Source organism: Nelumbo lutea, chromosome 4 (assembly GCF_056320005.1).
Source record: "Nelumbo lutea isolate HS-2025 chromosome 4, American lotus-T2T, whole genome shotgun sequence".
Taxonomy (NCBI): Eukaryota; Viridiplantae; Streptophyta; class Magnoliopsida; order Proteales; family Nelumbonaceae; genus Nelumbo; species Nelumbo lutea.
This window is the reverse complement of record NC_142687.1, coordinates 46,522,571-46,542,132: the sequence shown is the minus strand read 5'-3', so window position 1 is coordinate 46,542,132 and position 19,562 is coordinate 46,522,571. Positions and strand designations below refer to the sequence as shown.

Here is a 19,562-nt window from a genome sequence, read left to right as displayed (position 1 = left end):
CTCAGTTTTACTGAGTTTGTTGTTGGGTTACAGGCAAATTCGTTCATAGGATACAACAGAGCCTTGGACAAGAATCTGCAACCAACAAAGTTGAAGAGTCTCCAAAGAAACATTCTGTGAGACTGTAGCAGACCAGACTGAGAGAGAAAGAGAGAGTGAATTTCGAAATTGTGTGTTTTGGAGTCTGATTCACGCTCCTTAAATAATTTGTGAAGAGGTATGAAGAAAAGGTACGTGCTGGTTTAGAGAAGGCACCTTGAACAGTCACAATTTCAAACATTGTGACTGTTTAAAAAGTAGTTAACAGTTGGTGACTGTTAACTTTGAATTGTGCCTCTTGATCACACCCGATCGAATTGTCACCGTTGATCTCATCAATGGTGATCAACGGTGATAAACGCACAAAAAACAGACGCGAAGTGCGAGTAAAGTGCGCCTCTAAAGTGCCTCATTGCGCCGCACACACACGTGTGCGCACGTTGCCCGGTATTGAATCCCCATACTCTCCTCTACTAATTCTAAAGAGTATAAATCAACACCTATTGAAATACTGAAAACAAAAATTATAATTTTCCATTGTGGGACAAGTTCAAAACTGGGTTTTGTAAGAGAAAAACAGATTTTTTCAGTCAAGTGTACAGGTGCAATTTCTCATGTAATTGATCAATCAAACCCATTGGATTTAATCTCTCATGAGATTAAAATCCAACAATCCCTCACATTGATTGATCAATTACATAGTTCTCTCTCAATCTAAACTACTATGACACAATTATGCATACAAAAGGTGTTTATCAACTTAAACCTCTTGTTAGTATAGTTATCTCAGAGCCTTGTCAAAGTTATTGGTGGTAAGACCTTAAACCAATTACTCTCAAGACAGACCGGAGACACCTATACACACAAAAATGTCCAGTCTCTGCAAGAGTTTCAAGTTTTGCTTAGCATTGTTATGGCCATGTGCTTCTTTCCTGGTTTCATGAATAATCCCGAGAGCAAACCCAAACCCTCATGAGAAGCGGCACCACTTCTATGTTCACATAGGTGAAGTTCCACTATGTGCTCTGTTATTTGACACATTTCAGAACTTCATTAAGAGTTTATCTCAACCACTCATCATAACGAACAACACTGTTTATGTTGTGATGGGAATTTCTCAATGTCAGTGCTAACAGTCACATTGTTGTAACTTGTTGTTACCCATTAAACCCAATACTGATGGTTTTCAGTTCAGGTTGGTTTACCATTACAGGTGACTAAGTAAAGGGTTTTAATCCCATCTCTTTGGTTGTCATTCTTACCAATTCTCTAGCCAAGCCCTTGGTAAGAGGATCAACCAAGTTTTTACTTGCCTAACAAATTCATGTCTCAGACTTATATGTCTGGACTTACCATTGTAGGTACCACTGTAGGCCCTTGACAGAGTTGCCTCACTATTACAGTAAATGGAAATTGGAGGCATAGGATTAGGCCAAAGTTTTATGTCCAATAATAAATTCTTAATCCATTCAACCTCTTTTCCAACAGCCGCTAAGGCTATGAATTTGGATTCCATGGTCGAGTGAGATATACAAGTTTGTCTTTTGGATGCCCAAGAGATTGCACCCCCACCAAGGACGAAAATTCATCCAGATGTGGACTTGTTATCTCCATTACCGGTAATCCAACTTGCATCAGTGTACCCTTCTAGTACAGTTGGATAATCACAGTAAAACAAGCCAAGTTCCCATGTTCTCTTGAAATACCCAATAACTCTCCCAATTGCCTTCTAGTGCTCTGCACCGGGATTACTTGTAAATCGACTGGGTTTACTTACTACAAATGCAATATCAAGTCTGGTACAAAGCATAGCATACATCAAGTTTCCTACTGCACTAGCATACTCAAGTTGTGCAATTGCTCTACCAGTATTTTCTACTAGCTTTATACTAGAGTCATATGGCGTGCTATATTCTTTAAACCCTAAATGCTTAAATTTCTCAAGTACTTTCTCAATATAATGTGATTGGCTTAATGCATAGCCCCTACTATGCTTTTTAATTTGTATTCCCAAGATTGTATCTACTTCTCCTAAATCTTTCATCTTGAAGATAGAGGATAAGTAGTTTTTAGTTTCATTTATATCAACCATATTTGTACTCATAATAAGCATATCATCAACATAAAGACATACAATTACTCCATCATTTTTAGTGAATTTTGAGTAGATGCATCTATCAGTACTATTATGTTTAAAACCAAAAGCTAGAATGCAAGAATCAAATTTCTCATGCCATTGTTTAGGTGCTTGTTTTAATCCATATAGTGATTTAACCAGTTTACAGACTTTCTTCTCGTTTCCAGGAAGAACAAATCCTTCTGGTTGTTCCATGTAAACCTCTTCATTTAAATCATCATTTAAGAAAGCAGTTTTAACATCCATTTGGTGAACAGACAAGTGATAAATGGATTCTAATGCTATGAGTGTTCTAATAGAAGCTGTTCTAGCCACTAGTGCATAGATGTCAAAGTAATCAATCCCTTCCTTTTGACTAAATCCTTTGGCTACCAATCTATCCTTAAAAGTTTGTACAGTTCCATCAGTGTTGTATTTTCTTCTAAACACCCATTTACATTTTATTGGTTTTGATCCTGGAGGCAGGTCTACTAGTATCCATGTGTTATTTGACATTATTGAATCCATTTCATCATTTATAGCTTCCTTCCAAAAGGCAGCATCTCTAGAGGTCATGACCTCACTATAGGTTTTTGGATCATTTTCAATGTTTAGGACAATAGGTATCTTATCTAAAATCTTCTCTTTATCAGCCTCAACCAAAAATACAATTGACTGAGTGGAAATAAAATTTGAACCTAAGTGTTTCTCTGTTCTTTGTCTTTGACTTCTTCTAAGTCCTATTGTAGGTGTTACATTTGTGTCATTTCTTCTTTCAGTCTCATTGTTATCAACAGGTATTGAGATCTGAGTTTCTCTATCATTTTTTATGGATTCATTTTCTGTAGGTTCAGAACACAGTTTATTTTCAAAGAATTCAACATCTCTAGTTTCAATTATTATGTTGGACTCTAAATCTAGAAGCCTATAGGCCTTGCTATGTTCTGCATATCCAACAAACATACATTTCTTAGCTCTGAGTTCTAATTTGATTCTTTTAGGATCTAGAACTCTATAATATGCTAAGCACCCCCACACTTTTAGATATGCTAAATTAGGCTTTCTTCCTATCCATAATTCATATGGACATTTGTTATTAACTCTAGAAACAATTCTGTTATGTAAATGACAGACTGTTAGTAGTGTTTTGCCTCACAGGTTTAAGGGTGCATTAGCTTTTAACAACATGTAGTTTATCATTTCTGCAAGTGTTCTATTTTTCCTTTCAGCTGACCATTCTGTTGAGGGGTATAGGGAGCAGAACACTGATGTATTATTCCAAATTCTTCACAGAAAGAATTAAACTCATTTTTAAAGTATTCAACACCCCTATTACTTCTAAGGATTTTAATTTTATTTTCTAGTTGATTTTCAACTTCAGTTATATATAGTTTAAATATGTCAAAGACTTCATCCTTAGTTCTCATAAGGAGACATAGGTGTACGTAGAAAAGTCATCTATAAGTGTTATGAAGTATCTCTTACCTCCTCTAGTTAATACACAATTGAGTTCATAAATGTCAGAATGGATTAGTTGTAGAAGTTGAGAATTTCTCTCAACACTAGGGAAAGGTTTCTTAGCCATTTTAGAATTTACACATATTTCAGTTGATTCATTGTTGTAAGCAATTATACCTAGTTTGCTCATGTTCTTTATAGATTTAAAATTCAAGTGTGCTAATCTATCATGCCATAAAGAGAAAGAATCAACAATATAAGTAGAAACTTTTCCTTCATTAATACTTAATTTGAATATACCATTACAACCATATCCCTTTCCAACAAACTGAGACCAAGTTCTATCTAATGTCAGGAACAAGGAGAACATTCAGGAGAGTCAATGTCTTTCCGGAGGTGAAATTCAACTCTACGCTGCCTCTTCCAGCAACTTTGGCACATGTTTGGTTTTCCATCTATACCTCCTGGCCATCAGTCACTTCTTCATATGTCTTGAACAAGGACTTGTCCTTGCAAACATGGACTATGGCGCCTGAATCAAACCACCATCCAGAAGACGATTCTGCCATCTTGACTTCAGTAATCATGGCCATGAGATTGTCTTCTACCATGTTTGTAGACTTAGTTCTGCCTTTCCGATGTCGGCAGACTCGGGCATAATGCTCCATCTTTCCACAAACATAGCAGGATCCTTTCTTATTGTTGCTCTTCTTGAAGTTCCCATCCTTCTTCTTTACTTGTAATGCAGGGTTAGTCTTTTTCGATCCGTTTTTCACAAAATTGACCTTAGAGTTCAGCATACCGGTCAGGGTCTTATCCCTATTGTTTCTAATTTGAGACTCTTCTTCAATACGAAGGTGTTGTTGAATTTGCTCCAAGGTAAGTTCTTCAGCCTTGTGCAAAAGCTTCTTCCTATAATCCTTCCAAGAGGGTGGAAGTTTGGCAATGATTGCTCCCACTTGGAAAGATTCAGGAAGGATGATGTTAAGGGATCAAATTTTATTGACTATCACCTGTAGTTCATGAACTTGCTCCAGTATGGGTTTATGGTCATTCATGGTGAAGTCAAAGTATTCTGCAATAAGATACTTATTCGTACCTGCTTATTGCACCTTTTATTTGAATTCCAGGGTCTTCCAGATTTCTTTTGGAGATGTAAGTTCCTTGTAGAAGTTGTATAGCTGGTTTGATAAAGCATTCAGTATGTGTCCTCGGCACAGAAGTGAGTCATCTTCTCGTTTTGCTATTTCCTTCTTTAGTTTCTCTGAGTCTTTGTCAGTGGGTTCAGGAAGTGATTGCAGATTCGGGTCCAGCAGATAGTATAGCTTCAGTGTGGTCAGAAAGAAGATCATCTTGTCTTGCCATCGGCTAAAATTTGCTCCATCGAACTGGTCTAGTCGAACAAGATCTTGGTTCATCATCTTGATTAAAGTCATGCTTGCTTCTTCCTCCATTGCAGTATAACGTTCTAAAATTGTTGGAGAAGATGGGGTCACTGTAACTTTGGAGGAGAAACTCTGAGGCGCGTCTGAAGACACTATCTTTAGAATGTTATTTGCCCCCACTCAGTTTTACTGAGTTTACTATTGGGTTACAAGCAAATTCGTTCACAGGATACAACAGAGCCTTGGACGAGAATCTGCAACCAGCAAAGTTGAAGAGTCTTCAAAGAAACCTTCTGTGAGACTGTAGCAGACCGGACTGAGAGAGAGAGAGAGTGTGAATTTTGAAATTGTGTGTTTTGGAGTCTGATTCATGCTCCTTAAATAATTTGTGAAGAGGTATGAAGAAAAGGTACATGCTGGTTTAGAGAAGGCAAACAGTCACAATTTCAAACATTATGACTGTTTAAAAAGTAGTTAACAGTTGGTGACTGTTAACTTTGAATTGTGCCTCTTGATCACACCCGATCGAATCGTGACCGTTGATCTCATCAACGGTGATAAACGCACCAAAACCAGACGCGAAGTGCGAGCAAAGTGCGCCTCATTGCGCCGCACACACGCGTGCGCGGTATCGAATTCCCATACTCTCCTCTACTAATTCTAAAGAGTGTAAATCAACTCCTATTGAAATACTGAAAACAAAACTTATAATTTTCCAATGTGGGACAAGCTCAAAACTGGGTTTTGTAAGAGAAAAGCAGATTTTTTCAATCAAGTGTACAGGTGCAACTTCTCATGTAATTGATCAATCAAACCCATTGGATTTAATCTCTCATGAGATTAAAATCCAACAAAGACACCGAGGAGAAAGGTCGTAGTGCTGGTGCAAACATTATTACATCCCTAGAGGATGGAACCTGTATTGAAGAAGTAGTAGTAGCAAAGGGAAATAATTGCTCATTAAAGACAACATCCCAACTTACAAATATATGGCCAATGGGTAAATGCACGCATCAGTACCCCTTGTGTGATGAACTATACCCAAGAAAAACACATTGAAAGGATGGAAACTCAAGTTTATGCTTATTGTATGGTCACAAAATGGATAACAAGCACACCAAAAAACTTTTAAATGAGAATAGTCAGGGGATCATCCAAATACTTTGGCATAAGGGGAGATATTAGAAAGTACTGGTGTAGGCATTCTATTAGAAAGTACTATGTTTCCTCTTAGGAGACCCATTTTGTGCATGCAAATGGGGGCAAGAAACACGATAAGTTATACCATGTTGAACTAAATAGGATGAGAGTGAACGATACTCACCACCCTAGTTAGACTGAAATTGTTTGATTTTAGAAGAAAATAATTGTTCAACATGTAATTGAAATTGAATAAATGTTGGCAATGCATCAAACTTATTAGCAATAGGAAAAAGCCAAATGAACTTACTATAGCCATCCATGAATAAAATATAATATCTATAGCCATTAATAGAAGGTTCAGGGGAAGGTCTCCAAATATCTGAATAAATTAAATATAATGGTTGTTGTGAGGAGATATGAGAATGTTTGTGCAGAAGCCGATGTCTCTTTGAAAGTTGACAATCATGACAAAAAGAACTAGAAAATGAACCACTAATTGGAAGCTGAAGATTAGACAAAACATGATGAACAACTTTAAAAGTTGGATGACCAAGTCTCGAATGCTAATAGGAAATTGAAGCCTTTTATCCAATATTGGGTGAATGCTAAAGACTGCATGAGGATGCATATGTACCGGGTGGGAAGATTTGATAGAGTCTGCCATTATTGAAGTCATGCAAAAAGGTGTTCCTCGAGGAGCAATCCTTAACAAGAAAGAAAGAGGGATGAAATTCAAAGAAGCAATCATTATCTTGGGCAAACTAGCTTAAAAGAAGATTTTTGGCAATGTCAAGAACATGGAAAATAGCTTTCATATTAAATAACCAATCATTATAAGTAAAGGATGAGTTCCCAACATGAGCAATAGACAGACCTATGCCATTCCCAATGTGAATCTAATATTAGCCATTGTACTCTGAATGAGTTTGTAGATAATTCATATCTAGCCTGAGATGATTTGTGGCGCCAATATCTAGATACCAGGCTACATCAAAGGTACTAAGCTCACCCCCTGCTTGATACGCATTATGCAAGATCTAAAAGGTAGAAATAAAATTTATATAAATAAGAAGGGTGTTATAGGTACTTAAAATTTTTAACATCCACTAAAATTGAGAGGTAAAACTTTCACTTTTTATATAGGGATATGGATAAACAGGCCAAAGTCCATGCCGGATGGTGGATAGACCAAGAAGGGCCATAGTTTGGTTTCCGTCTCAAATATATGGGAAAGGTTTTGGTCTATATCTTCAGAGTAGAGGAATAAGCTCACCACAACTCAGTTGAAATTTTTTAAGAGTTTAATTCTAAGGGGGTCTGCAAGAAAAATGGTTTGAGACTTCTTGCAAATGGACAGGAGGGAATTGAAGATGGTGGAGTACTCGGTACATCTTCTTTAGGGGAAAGGTTTTGCTGGAGGGGGGTGAATTTGAAAGTGAGTGCGTTAGCCAGAATGAGCTAGATTTGTTGATGGAAGAGTCGAAGGGAGGAGAAAAGGTAAGAGAGCAGTTGTTTCAGAGGGTGATTAAAGTGATTGCAGCGAGCTTGGTAAGGTAAGAGAGAAGTTGTTTAAGAAAACAATGGTCGAAAACTTGAAGACGGCCAAGACTATGGCTGTGTTTGGTTGCAATGCAAATGCAAATATGTACATTGCATATTTACCATTTTTTCAGTTCATGAATTCAAACACAGTTCACATTTTAATTTGTTTTTGTACTCATATTGTTTGTTTGAAATCAGTGTAAAGTGTGGGCCTATCATTAAATGCTCCAACTATCTTATGCTCCAATGCCTTAACTTTGATCGAAAAATTAATTATCAAAAGAACACAAAATTATATCAAAAAAATAAGTACAGTAATATTTTTTTCTCAAAGTACAAAAGTGCCATAAAATACATTTTTAATATGATAATCATTACTTGTTTACATATCAAATAAAGGTTCGCAAATGTGAATACCCCGGTTCACATTTGTATCGTAAACAAACGGAGCCTATGGATTTGCTTCTTTTTAGAGGGAGAAAGTGTGAAATTTTTAAGAGCCTGGAGAAGGAAGAGGAGGTTCCAAGTGGGACACTCTCAAGGGGGAGAGGAGGACAAGGAAGATAATGAATCTTTGGTAGAGGCAGATGAAATTTATAAATGGGGAGGCGTGCCTGGGAGTAGAAAGTTGATGATGTTGAAAGATATGTGGATGTCTCAATAAAGGTGGATAAAGTTAAGAGGATGAGTTTCATCCAAAGGAAGGGGAAAGAGAGGGAGGGGTAAGTAGGTGCGAGGAGCTTTTGTGTTTGAGCGTAGGTACTCCATAGATTTTCTTCTTCTCTAGGTGAGTATGTTGTTTCTTAGCGCGCCTATAAAGGTGAGTTTGCTTAGATAAGGGATGTTTTGAGTTTTGGGAAGTGAGTTTGCTTAGATAAGGGATGTTTTGAGTTTTGGGTTTTGGCTTGTTTTTGGTTAAGTGAGCTTAGCGCGCCTATAAAGGTGTTGTATTTATGTTTTCTTTTCCTTTTATAAATTCATTTTTGCTAGTTATCTTGAAAAAAGATATGGATAAGTATATATAGTTTATTGGGTATGTTATTAGCCTTTGCTTAAATTCTCACATACCAATTTATCTTTTTATCACTTAAATACAAGCAGTAAGCTTTGATAGTCCTAGGATTGGCAATTTTGACACCAACCCACTTGACCCACACACCTAATACCCCCCATATGCCATACCCACCCAATTCAATAGTGGGTCAAGATGGGCTGAATGACCCATAAGGGTCTCTCTCTCTACTGCTCAGATCTACCTTTGAAGTTTGTTGCCGCACCACCACTCTCCCTCTCTCACTAACTCATATTTTCTGTTCGAAGATTTGAAATAATGATGACTATGATAAAAAATTTCAGTGATTCTTTTTGTTTGTGTTTTGAAATATTTGCAATGTCTTGTAAATTCGTGCAACTTGAATCTAGAATGTAAATGCTGTCAAGGGCTCTACAAATTTATGCCAAAATATCTTTGTAAATTTTTATCATTGAAATACATTTTGAAAATTGCTCCAATATTTTGTGGATGCAATGCCCAATTTTGGTTTGATTTTTTTGAAAAATTTTATCATTTTATTAGTTTGTTGTCCACAATTTTTTACTTTTTTTTGCTCTAATATATAACTTTTGAATTTTATCATTTTATGTATTTTTGCAATTTTTTATGCCATCTTTATATTTGTCTAATTTTGTCTTTTTCAAAATTCTTGTATTTTTTTTCATTTTTAGTGCTTTGCTATAATTTCCGTTGTCTTTATATTTTTTTTGCATTTTCTATTTTCTACAATCTATACATTTTTTTTGTATTTTTTGTTATTTATTTTCAATTTCTTTTTTATTCTATAATTTTTGGTGTTTTTCTAAAAAAATATTTTTCTGATTTTCTTTTATTTTTTGAAATTTCTGTAGTTTTGTAATTTTAAAATAAATTCTTTATTTTCTGAAATTTTTATTATGTTTGCAATTTCTATAATTTTTAGTATTTTTTGAAATTTCTTAATTTTTATGTTTTCTATATTTGAAAATATTTTTTGAACTTGTTTCCTTTTTCATGTTTTTTAGTTAAAATATGTATGCAAATATTTTACATTTTTCTGTAATTCTCTTCAAATTTTTGCATTTTCTGAATTTTGTTACAACTTTCTTGCATTTATCTGCAATTTCCAATATTTTCATATGAAATATATGTTTTTTACATTTTTATAATTTTTATAATTTTTAATTTTTATTTATTTAAAAAAGTGGAACTTTTTATTTTTAATTGAAATATATAATTCTATATTTTTATGCAATTAAAATAGAGAAAAATTGAAAATTTATTCTACTTTGAATTAGAGGATTAAATGGATGGGTTGTGATCCACCTTGAACCACTCGGGTGGCAGATGGGTTGGTGGGTCAATATGTGTGGGTTGGTACTCAACCCACACCCAACCCAACCCAATCCACCCATTTGCCACCCCTAATACAGCCCCATTATTATTTGACACCGCACATCTTATACATGTGGTTGGATCTACTCACAACAAAATATTTTTCCAACTAGTTCTAATATGATCTATTTTGGCACATCTTAGAATGAGGCTGGACCCACACCTTGGTAAAATGTGCATATTGATCTTGTTGAAAAAATATTTTGTTGTGACTAGATCCTATCTGGTTATACATCATGGGTCCCAGTCTCTTGGTGAGATGTGCAGTGTCAAATCATATTAGAAAGTTGTTGGAACATATTTTGTAGGTAAGAAATCCTAATGTGATTCCTAATGCAGTATGGGATTCAACTCAACTGAATAAACATTTATTAGGTTGGTTTCCTACAACCCAACTCAGTTCGTATTTATGAAGATAGCATCAATTCAAGATTTTTGTATTTATATATCTATCTTGGTTTGCATTTACCAAGTTAGCGTTCTAGAGGAATTTTTGAATTGTATTCAATTAGGACTTTCTTTATAAGTAACATAAGGGTGTAAAGAAGTCTATATAAAGAGTAACTAGGGCAAAGATGGGGCAATTTTTGGTCAATTTTCTCTTAAATATTCAATGAAGAGTTGCTTTTCCTATTTATTTCGGCTTTGGTTCTTTTCTTTGAAGCTTCTCTTAACATGATTTGTTTTTTGAACTGTGCCAAATCCAGATTTCGTCCTCATAAAATTGGTTTTTAAATACACCTCACAACACTTCAAACATGCATTGAGCGCATGTTCCTATAAATGAAAACATACAAGAAATGTTCCCAATGCACGTACCACTACAATATTGTTGCAATGTGAGGACAAAATCTGATCTCTCCCAACTCGTCCTATCCACCTTTAATACCCCCTCCCCTCGTAACTAGAGGCAAAGGCCTCATTTCCGCACTACAATTAATCGCTGATCCTACCAACAAGGCCACCAATCAGTTGGGCTGTTTGCCTCTACTTATGTGGTATCATCACTCATCATATAATGATATAAATGCAGAATGCAGAATGCAGAATTCTTATCTGAATTTTTTGACACAGTTACAAGTAGAGTAAATTGCTGAAACTTCCCATGAAGATTCTGACAATTGCTGAAATTTTTTTTAAAATTTGATAATTGCAACATCTTCTCTGAATTTTTTGACACAGTTACAAGTAGATATTCTCTTTTAAAATCTTTTAACAAGAGGCATGAAAAATGTCTAAAATACTCATACAATTACGGTTGAGGCTGATTTCTACTGAAAAAAACTAATAAAAATTTTATGAATAATAAAAAATGAGAACTTAAAATTGTAACTTTACCTTTAAACGATTGATATAAAAGTAAATTTAGAAAATAAATAAATTTTAGAAAAGAGATTAAAAGAATTTAAGGTAATAATTGATATAAAAAATAAAAAATAAACATATTAATCAAAAGTTATTGCATGGATATTTTAGACACTTCATGTCTCTTATAGGAGGGGCTCTATATTTAAACTATATGAAAAAGTTGATGGGAGATAACTTTTGATTTCAGCAATTACCCTTAGATATATAATCCCATATTCAGACAGAGGTGGCTTTAGTGAGCGAACTAGTGGCGTCTTTCTCATGAGGAATCGAACTCCTCTGGTTAATCGCCGGACACAATTGAACAGAGAATGCCTTTTTGTCAAATTAAAATGAAAGCTAATGTCGTCTCAATGATCGATACAAGTTCATATGGTCCCCAAGCCCGGGCGTATAACTTTGCAACCAGCGGTCATTCACAGCCACCGTATTACAGCAGCTGTCAGCGTTGAATACACGTATTTCGCCTTTTTGACTTTCCCAAATTTGACAGTTCCTACACATTATTAAATCTCAACTTACACTTATAATTATCAGGAAATGAAGTAATGTAAATGGAATTCAACGTGATTAGATAAAGTTTGATCATTCGAAGGAAAGAGAACGGGCCATGTAAATGGAATTCAACATGATTAGATGATAACGCGTTAGCTAGCCGACTACTGATCAAGCAAGCCACCCTGAAAAGCTACTACGTACTTCCTTGCCTGCTTATAAAAGGACGACCTTGCTTTGTTCTTTCTCTTGCATTCTTGTTTTATCTCTTATTCATTAGCTGTTTGACAAAAAGCTTTTCCCTTCTATTCTTGTATTACTTTGTGCCATCTCTTGCTTTCTGTTCAGAGAAAGAGAGAGATTGGGTTGGTACTTGGTAGATATACCAATATGGATTCAAGAACTGCTTCCCTACCATGTTTAGTTGTTATCATGCTTCTGGTGTCGTCAACCACACCAACTCAAGCACAGTTGACGCCTACTTTCTATGATAATTCGTGTCCGAGGGCACTTAACACCATCAGAACTGTCATCCGATCTGCCGTCTCAGCGGAGCGCCGAATGGCTGCATCACTCATTCGCCTTCATTTCCATGATTGCTTCGTTCAGGTACTTGTCATTTTTCTTTCCTTATTCTCCCAATTAAACATCGTAAGTTCTTAGTTTCTCTGATCACCTTGTGATCATCATTTTCCAGGGTTGCGATGCATCAATTTTACTTGACGATTCTTCTTCAATCAGAAGCGAGAAGAATGCTCTCCCTAATCAAAACTCAGCAAGAGGTTATCAAGTCATAGACAGGGCGAAAGCTCAGGTGGAGAGCATCTGTCCCGGTGTTGTCTCATGTGCAGACATCCTTGCTGTGGCCGCACGGGATGCATCTGTCGCTGTGAGTACTAAAATCATGCTCTTCTTTATAATGATTTTCTCCCGTAAGGACGTTTGAATGACCAGCAATCACTACTAAACGATGATCTAGATTCAGTCATTCATATATATATTTCTGAAAATTAATTCAGGTGGGAGGCCCATCATGGACAGTGAAGCTTGGAAGAAAAGACTCCACCACTGCAAGCCCAGACCTAGCTAACAGCGACCTTCCAAGCTTTACAGCAAGTCTTGACACACTTATCGACCGGTTTGCCAAGAAGGGTCTCAGTGCAAGAGATATGGTTGCCCTCTCAGGTTCCCACACCATTGGACAAGCAAGGTGCCTGACATTCCGAGGCCGGATATACGATAACTCCAGTGACATTGATGCTGGCTTTGCAAGCACACGAAGACGTCGTTGTCCTACTGACGCCTCAGGGGATGGCAATTTGGCCCCTCTCGATTTGGTCACACCCAACTTTTTTGACAATAACTACTTCAAGAATCTGATCCAGAGAAAGGGTCTCCTTCATTCTGATCAAGTTCTCTTCAGCGGGGGATCCACAGACAGCATTGTCACTGAACATAGCAAGAACCCTAATACTTTTAAATCAGATTTTGCCTCTACCATGATAAAGATGGGCGATATCAATCCTCTCACCGGCTCCTTTGGGGAGGTAAGGAGATTGTGCCGTGCAGTTAACTAATTCGAATAACCAAACACTAATTTAAAGAGCTGTGATATATTCAATTTGTTTGTACCAAGTGTCAATATGATATTATTCATCAAAAGACTGTTGATATGAGATTTATTTTTCTTCTGAAATATAAATTGTGTAATTCCTGAAAGGAAGTTGTAATATTCTTATATTAATTTATGGGCGAAATAATTATATTAACTTTCACTCTGTATAATTTTCTTTGGTTAATTACTTATACTAAAGTATTTGACAATTACTTAAGCTATCCCTGAGTCCCTAACCTTTAAAAACTCTACGTAGTTAGTTGACCATCAGAAACCACGTAGGAACAACGTCATACGTTTAAATTTTCAAAAGCCCAATTTTTCCCCTTAAGTTGTCACTGGCTACGTTGGGCTTCTGTCGTTGGGCATGCTCTTACATGAACTGACCTGGCACACCGCACACCCAAGCACCCATCCTGCACCCCCTACTCACCCCCCTGGCCCCTATAGGAAACCCCATACTCAAGCCATCCCCTGCATACCTTTGCATGCCCATGGACAAAAAGCACCATTGAAGATGTAAAAGTTTTTGGAATTGGGAGTGTATTAAGTTTAGGATTGACAACAAGGCGGGACGGGGCCGGGTTTTGCCTTCCCTGTACCTGACCCTGGATTGAAATTCTCACCCCGTCCCTAGCCCGGGCCGAGCTGTGTTTGGGTCAGGTTTTGTCTTTATATCAACAGAATATATTCAGGCCCGAACCCAGGTTGGGTTGGGTCCAGGTCAGGTTTTGCCTTTATATCAATAGAACATATTCAGGCATGAGCCCGAATACAGTCTGACCAATGGACTTAGATCTTGAACCCAAGCCTGTCCCTCATGTAAAATCCAAAGCTCAGCTAGGGAATTGAGAAAAAAGAATTTAATTTTTTTATTTAACAACAAACTGATTTATTTATATTAAATTGACTTCAAGACTGAAAAAATACTCAAAGATCTCACTATAACTTGAAAAACAAAAAAAAAGAAGATGAACAAAACATATATATTATTTCATTAAATAAAAATATATTTTTATTAAATAAAAATATTTTAAGATTGGGCTTGGGCTCAGGCCAAGCTTTTTTTTATGAAACTTGAGCCTGGCCAAAAAAAATGAGCCTAGTGTTTAAGACCTGAGTCCAGGCCCAACTAAGAGCGGGTCGGGACAGGCCAGCCCGTCGGGCTATCCGACCCATGAATAAGCCTATTCCAAACGGACTGGCACGAAGGGGAAGTGCTTTTGGGTCTACCAGAAGGTCCCGTAAGATTTTGTTTTGACCTAGCATATTATTGATACGAAATAGTTAATGAGAATTTTCTAATGGGACATTCCCTTCACTAATTTATGTTGTAGGAAGACGACAGTTGTGATTTCTTTGCATGGATACCAGATTAAGGTCAAGATGATTCTAGTACTAGAGAGAATATAAAAAGGAACTTTGCCATATTAATTTATAGACGAAGAAAATTAAAATAAATATCTCAATCTAAGCTAACTCAAACTTTGCTTTATCCTAGTTCAATTCAAATACTCTACTCAATCTTATCCTAACTACCAAATATTCCTATCTCATTACAACTTTCCCTACTACTTCAACATAGCGATCTTGAACCAAAGCTAAATGGAGTAAGTACAAACTCCATTAAGAGATAATAGAAAAACCTTTGCAAAATACTGCAAAACCATTAGACCACATACAAAGACTCCACAAGGAGAATGAGCAATTTACCAAGTGGCAAAGGAAGGTCGATTGAATAGCTGATCAACTAATTTCATGGCAATGGGCTCTGCAGGTGTGTTCCTTATTTAGTTTATTGTGTTTTGGTACATGTTTAATTGACATTCAGTCAACAAATAGTGGTATCAGAACAGGTCCTTGTAGACCATTGCCTGGACCATGGTTGGATTGATTAGAAGGCCAACGATGGGCTAAGATTTCCTCCTGATTTTATTAATACTTGAGTGTATCTTTTAGTTTAGTTATAACAAATTAGTTAATGGGTTTTGATGATGTTCATTATTCCAAGACATGGCCTGATATAAAGTTGTATTTGCGAGAAGATCATTTCCCTGTATTGTTCTTTGTTGATGTAATTCTTGGTTTATTTATATACTTTAAATTGTAGGTGCTGAAATTTTAAAATCGTCCTTGTTGTAAGAGGCCATGTTGAGGATGGATAAAGTCCACCATTAACGTAAGTTTCATTTCTGCATTTTTCTTTTTTTTAGGGTTTAAAATGAAACACTCAAGCATTACATTTCAGAATCATTAATTAATTTATTTTCAATCAATATTTTATTTCTGATTCTTTAATTATGTTTTGGTGCATCATTGGCTGAAAAGCTTACATGCTACGATCCAATCAATTTTATGATTCCTTTGTGGTGGTGTATGGTGATTGAATTTGTAATAAATTTCATCGCGTGGTAGCGCAAGATATAAATCTTTTCCAAACACTATAAGAAAAATATCCTAGTCCGGCGGTTTAAAACCGGCGGTCTTAAAGACCGCTGCCACAGTGACAACAAAGGTGACGCTCCTCCCATGACCGCCACCTACAAAACTAAAATAGCTAAAAATAATAATCAGGCAGCGGTCTTTGGAAATTGACATGACAATTTCTTATTCTGAACCAGAGAGAGAGAGAGAGAGGTTGAAACCAAAAACTCTCAAGGCTCCGCACTCTCCCACGTTCCATAGAAGAAAAATTTTGTAAACAACTCCACCGAGAAGCTGAGATCAATTGAAATCAAGGGAAAGCTCCATACCATCTCGTTGATCGACTGAGAATGCAAAATTGATTGACCAATAAATCGATGGAATACCAGCGTTGTATGACTCTCTATTCTAGCATTATTTGTTTGAGTAGGTTCCATGGGGGCATGAATCAATCATGTGAGGGATGGAAAGATTTGTCTCCATCGAAGGCCCCCATACCAGCATCGATCCTGTAAAGGAAGGGGATAGAGGGGAACGAAAGACTCACACGTTGAGGAAACATGGTTTTTATTGGGGGCAAGAGAGTCTAAGAGACTAAAGAAGTAGCAACCAAACCTTGGTTTCATTCATGCAATTTCATGGAAATATCTGTTGGTTCTGAAGAATTTTGGAGAGAGAATGTTCATGGTGGATGGGCCACAATTATCGTCCTACTCTTTATCGTCATCTGGCTAGGTCATTTGCCAAGTGTTTCAGACCCTTGTTGGCTCCATAAAATGAAAACGACCGGTTCCCCTTCTATAAATCACCCAATCAAGTAATTTTATTCCTTTCAATTCTCTTTAATGGGTTGTTCTCTGTTTAATTTTATTCTTTTCCATTCTTCATTGTCGTAAGCTCCTCTAATGTAGGGTCTGTTAAGTGTTCTACGTTGGGTCTCAAATCACTTGAGACTTCATAAAGCAATGAAAAATCTAAGGATGTTGCTTCAGTTGTTGCTATTAACACCATTAATCAATCTGAACCAGGGAAGAGAAACAAGAGGCCAAGTAACAAATGAAGGCCTATAGATAGTGCTTCTGGATGGTCAGGTACCTATGCACTACATGGTGGCTTCTCTTGTTACTGTTCCATTTTCTGTTAGACTTTCAAGCTCCCGAATCACCGGGGTCAAAGCTCAACCGGGAAGGGTTGAAAGCATTGCATCCCGTCATTGTTAAAATACAACACCAGCACCTGAAGTTTGTTATTTAGTTTTGAGTTACCGAGTTAAATGTTAGGGGGTTAGTCATTAGCTGTTAAGTTGTTTTATTTATTGTAGTTGAGTTAGTGGAAGGAATAAGGCAACATGGTCTTCTTTTGTATGCCTATATAAGGCAAAGTAGTTCACTGGTTACTGTATCCAATTTTCAAAAGTAATAATAGCTTGTTTGCTATTCACTCCACCGTGTGCTTTTTCTTTTGTTTTGTGAGATCCTTTGTGAGTGTAAATTTCTCCTCTTTAGTTACACTTTTTTTTTTTTGCTTTTTCGATTTCTTCAATCTGGTATCAGAGCAGGACGGTCGTGGGCATCATATTTGGTGAGCTTTTTCTCTTGACAAGATGAGCGATCTTCAAGTCGTTGGCGGAACCGGAGGCAGAGGATGCAAATGGAAGCGAAGTTACGCAACCGGAGGCAGAGGATGCAAATGGTACATTATGGAAGTGGAAGATAAAAGCGGGCAAGGCAATGTTCGCTTTAAAGACTACGATCGAAGAAGATGTGCTAGAACACATCCAGGATGCCAAAACTCCCAAAGAAGCTTGGGATACGTTCACCATGCAGTTCTCAAAGAAGAACGACACAAGGCTTCAACTTTTAGAGGGCGAACTTTTGTCGTAAGCACAACGCGACCTGCCGATCGCTCAGTACTTTCACAAGGCGAAGTCACTATGCCACAAAATTTCCAAGTTGGATCCAAAAGCTCCAATCGGGGAAACTAGGATGAAAAGAATAATTATCCATGATTTGAGGCCCGAACATAGGGGCTTTGTTGCTGCAGTACAGGGATGGAAAAATCAACCATCACTTGTTGAGTTTGAAAACTTGCTTGCTGGACAAGAAGCACTAGCTAAGAAAATGGGAGGAGTCTCGCTAAAGTGTGAGGAGAAAGCGCTCTACGCTAATAAAAGCAGAGGGAACTCCAAGCAGCACACATTTGGTGGGTCTAAAAAGAATGATGACAAGGAAAAAAGTCATCAAGGCGAAGGAAGTGCTTGTACAGAGGGAGCTTTGAAGAATCATGGCAACGGTAGAAAGTTTGAAGGAAAGTGCTACAATTGAGGGAAGAAGGGTCACATGGCAAAAGCTTGTTGGTCGAAGAAAAAACCGGTGGAGAGTAATGTGGCTACTTCCAAAAGCGAAGAAGAATGGGATGCTGAGGCATTATTTGCAGTAGAAGGAAGAGTTAGCTCTTACAGCAACTACGTCTGAACATATTAATTATGAGAAAGATGGATCATTGACTCCAAATGCTCAAATCATATGTACAAGGGAAACTGAGTTGTGGTGAGAAATACTTGGTGTTCTTTTTCTCAAAACAAAAGAACTTGGTCAGCTCAAGCACTTTCTTGGTCTAGAGATTGATCGTGTTCAAGAAGGAATATTTCTCTCCACAACTCGGCTTCCCTTGTACTCTGACAAATTCTGCAACTTTTCTTTATCACCCGTCATATGATTTGAGCATCCCGAGTCAATGATCCAATCTTTCCCATAATTAATATGTTCAGACGTAGTTGCTGTAAGAGTTAACTCCTCCTCTTCTGTTGCAAATAATGCCTCAACGTCCCATTCTTCTTCACTTTTGGAAGTAGCCGCATTACTCTCCACCGGCTTTTTCTTCGACCAACAAACTTTTGCCATGTGACCCTTCTTCCCGCAATTGTAGCACTTTTCTTCAAACTTTTTGCCATTGCCATGATTCTTCGAAGCTCCACCTATACAAGCACTTCCTTCGCCTTGATGACTTTTTGCCTTGTCATCATTCTTTTTAGACCCACCAAATGTGTGCTGCTTGGAGTTCCCTTTGCTTTTATTAGTGTAGAGCGCTTCCTCCTCACCCTTTAGCGAGACTTCTCCCATTTGCTTAGCTAATGCTTCTTGTCCAGCAAGCAAGTTTTCGAACTCAACAAGTGATGGTTGATTTTTCCATCCCTGTACTGCAGCAACAAAGCCCCTATATTCGGGCCTCAAACCATGGATAATTATTCTTTTCATCCTGGTTTCCCCGATTGGAGCTTTCGAACCCAATTCGGAAATTTCACGGCATAGTGACTTCACCTTGTGAAAGTACTGAGTGATCGACATGTCGGATGTGTTCTAGCACATCTTCTTCGATCGTAGTCTTTAAAGCGAACATTGCCTTGCCCGCTTTTATCTTCCACTTCCGTAATGTACCATTTGCATCCTCTGCCTCCGATTGCGTAACTTCGCTTCCGTTGACAACCTCCCACAAATCTTGGCCTTGCATGTAAGACATCATACATGTAGACCAAGTATTGTAGTTCTG

The 19,562-nt window shown here is 37.2% G+C and overlaps 2 protein-coding genes across 3 annotated transcripts; one reads left to right on the top strand and one right to left on the bottom strand.

The window, feature by feature from the left end:
• Positions 1-7,751: 7,751 nt before the first annotated feature.
• LOC148855573 (lignin-forming anionic peroxidase-like) lies at positions 7,752-13,571 on the top strand. 2 transcript variants are annotated; one of them, XM_088986720.1, is made up of 4 exons: positions 7,752-7,764; positions 12,399-12,583; positions 12,672-12,863; positions 12,994-13,571. In XM_088986720.1, the coding sequence occupies exons 1-4, from the start codon at positions 7,752-7,754 to the stop codon at positions 13,549-13,551; spliced, it is 948 nt and encodes a 315-aa protein (XP_088842846.1). In that variant the 3' UTR covers positions 13,552-13,571. The 2 variants fall into 2 exon arrangements, with proteins under 2 accessions (XP_088842846.1, XP_088842845.1); XM_088986719.1 differs by lacking the exon at positions 7,752-7,764 and having other exon boundaries at positions 12,232-12,583.
• A 5,075-nt stretch (positions 13,572-18,646) lies between these two features.
• On the bottom strand, positions 18,647-19,360 carry LOC148855572 (uncharacterized). The gene has a single exon (XM_088984926.1). It carries the CDS (start codon positions 19,358-19,360, stop codon positions 18,647-18,649), a length of 714 nt encoding a protein of 237 aa, XP_088841052.1.
• Between the last annotated feature and the right edge of the window lie 202 nt (positions 19,361-19,562).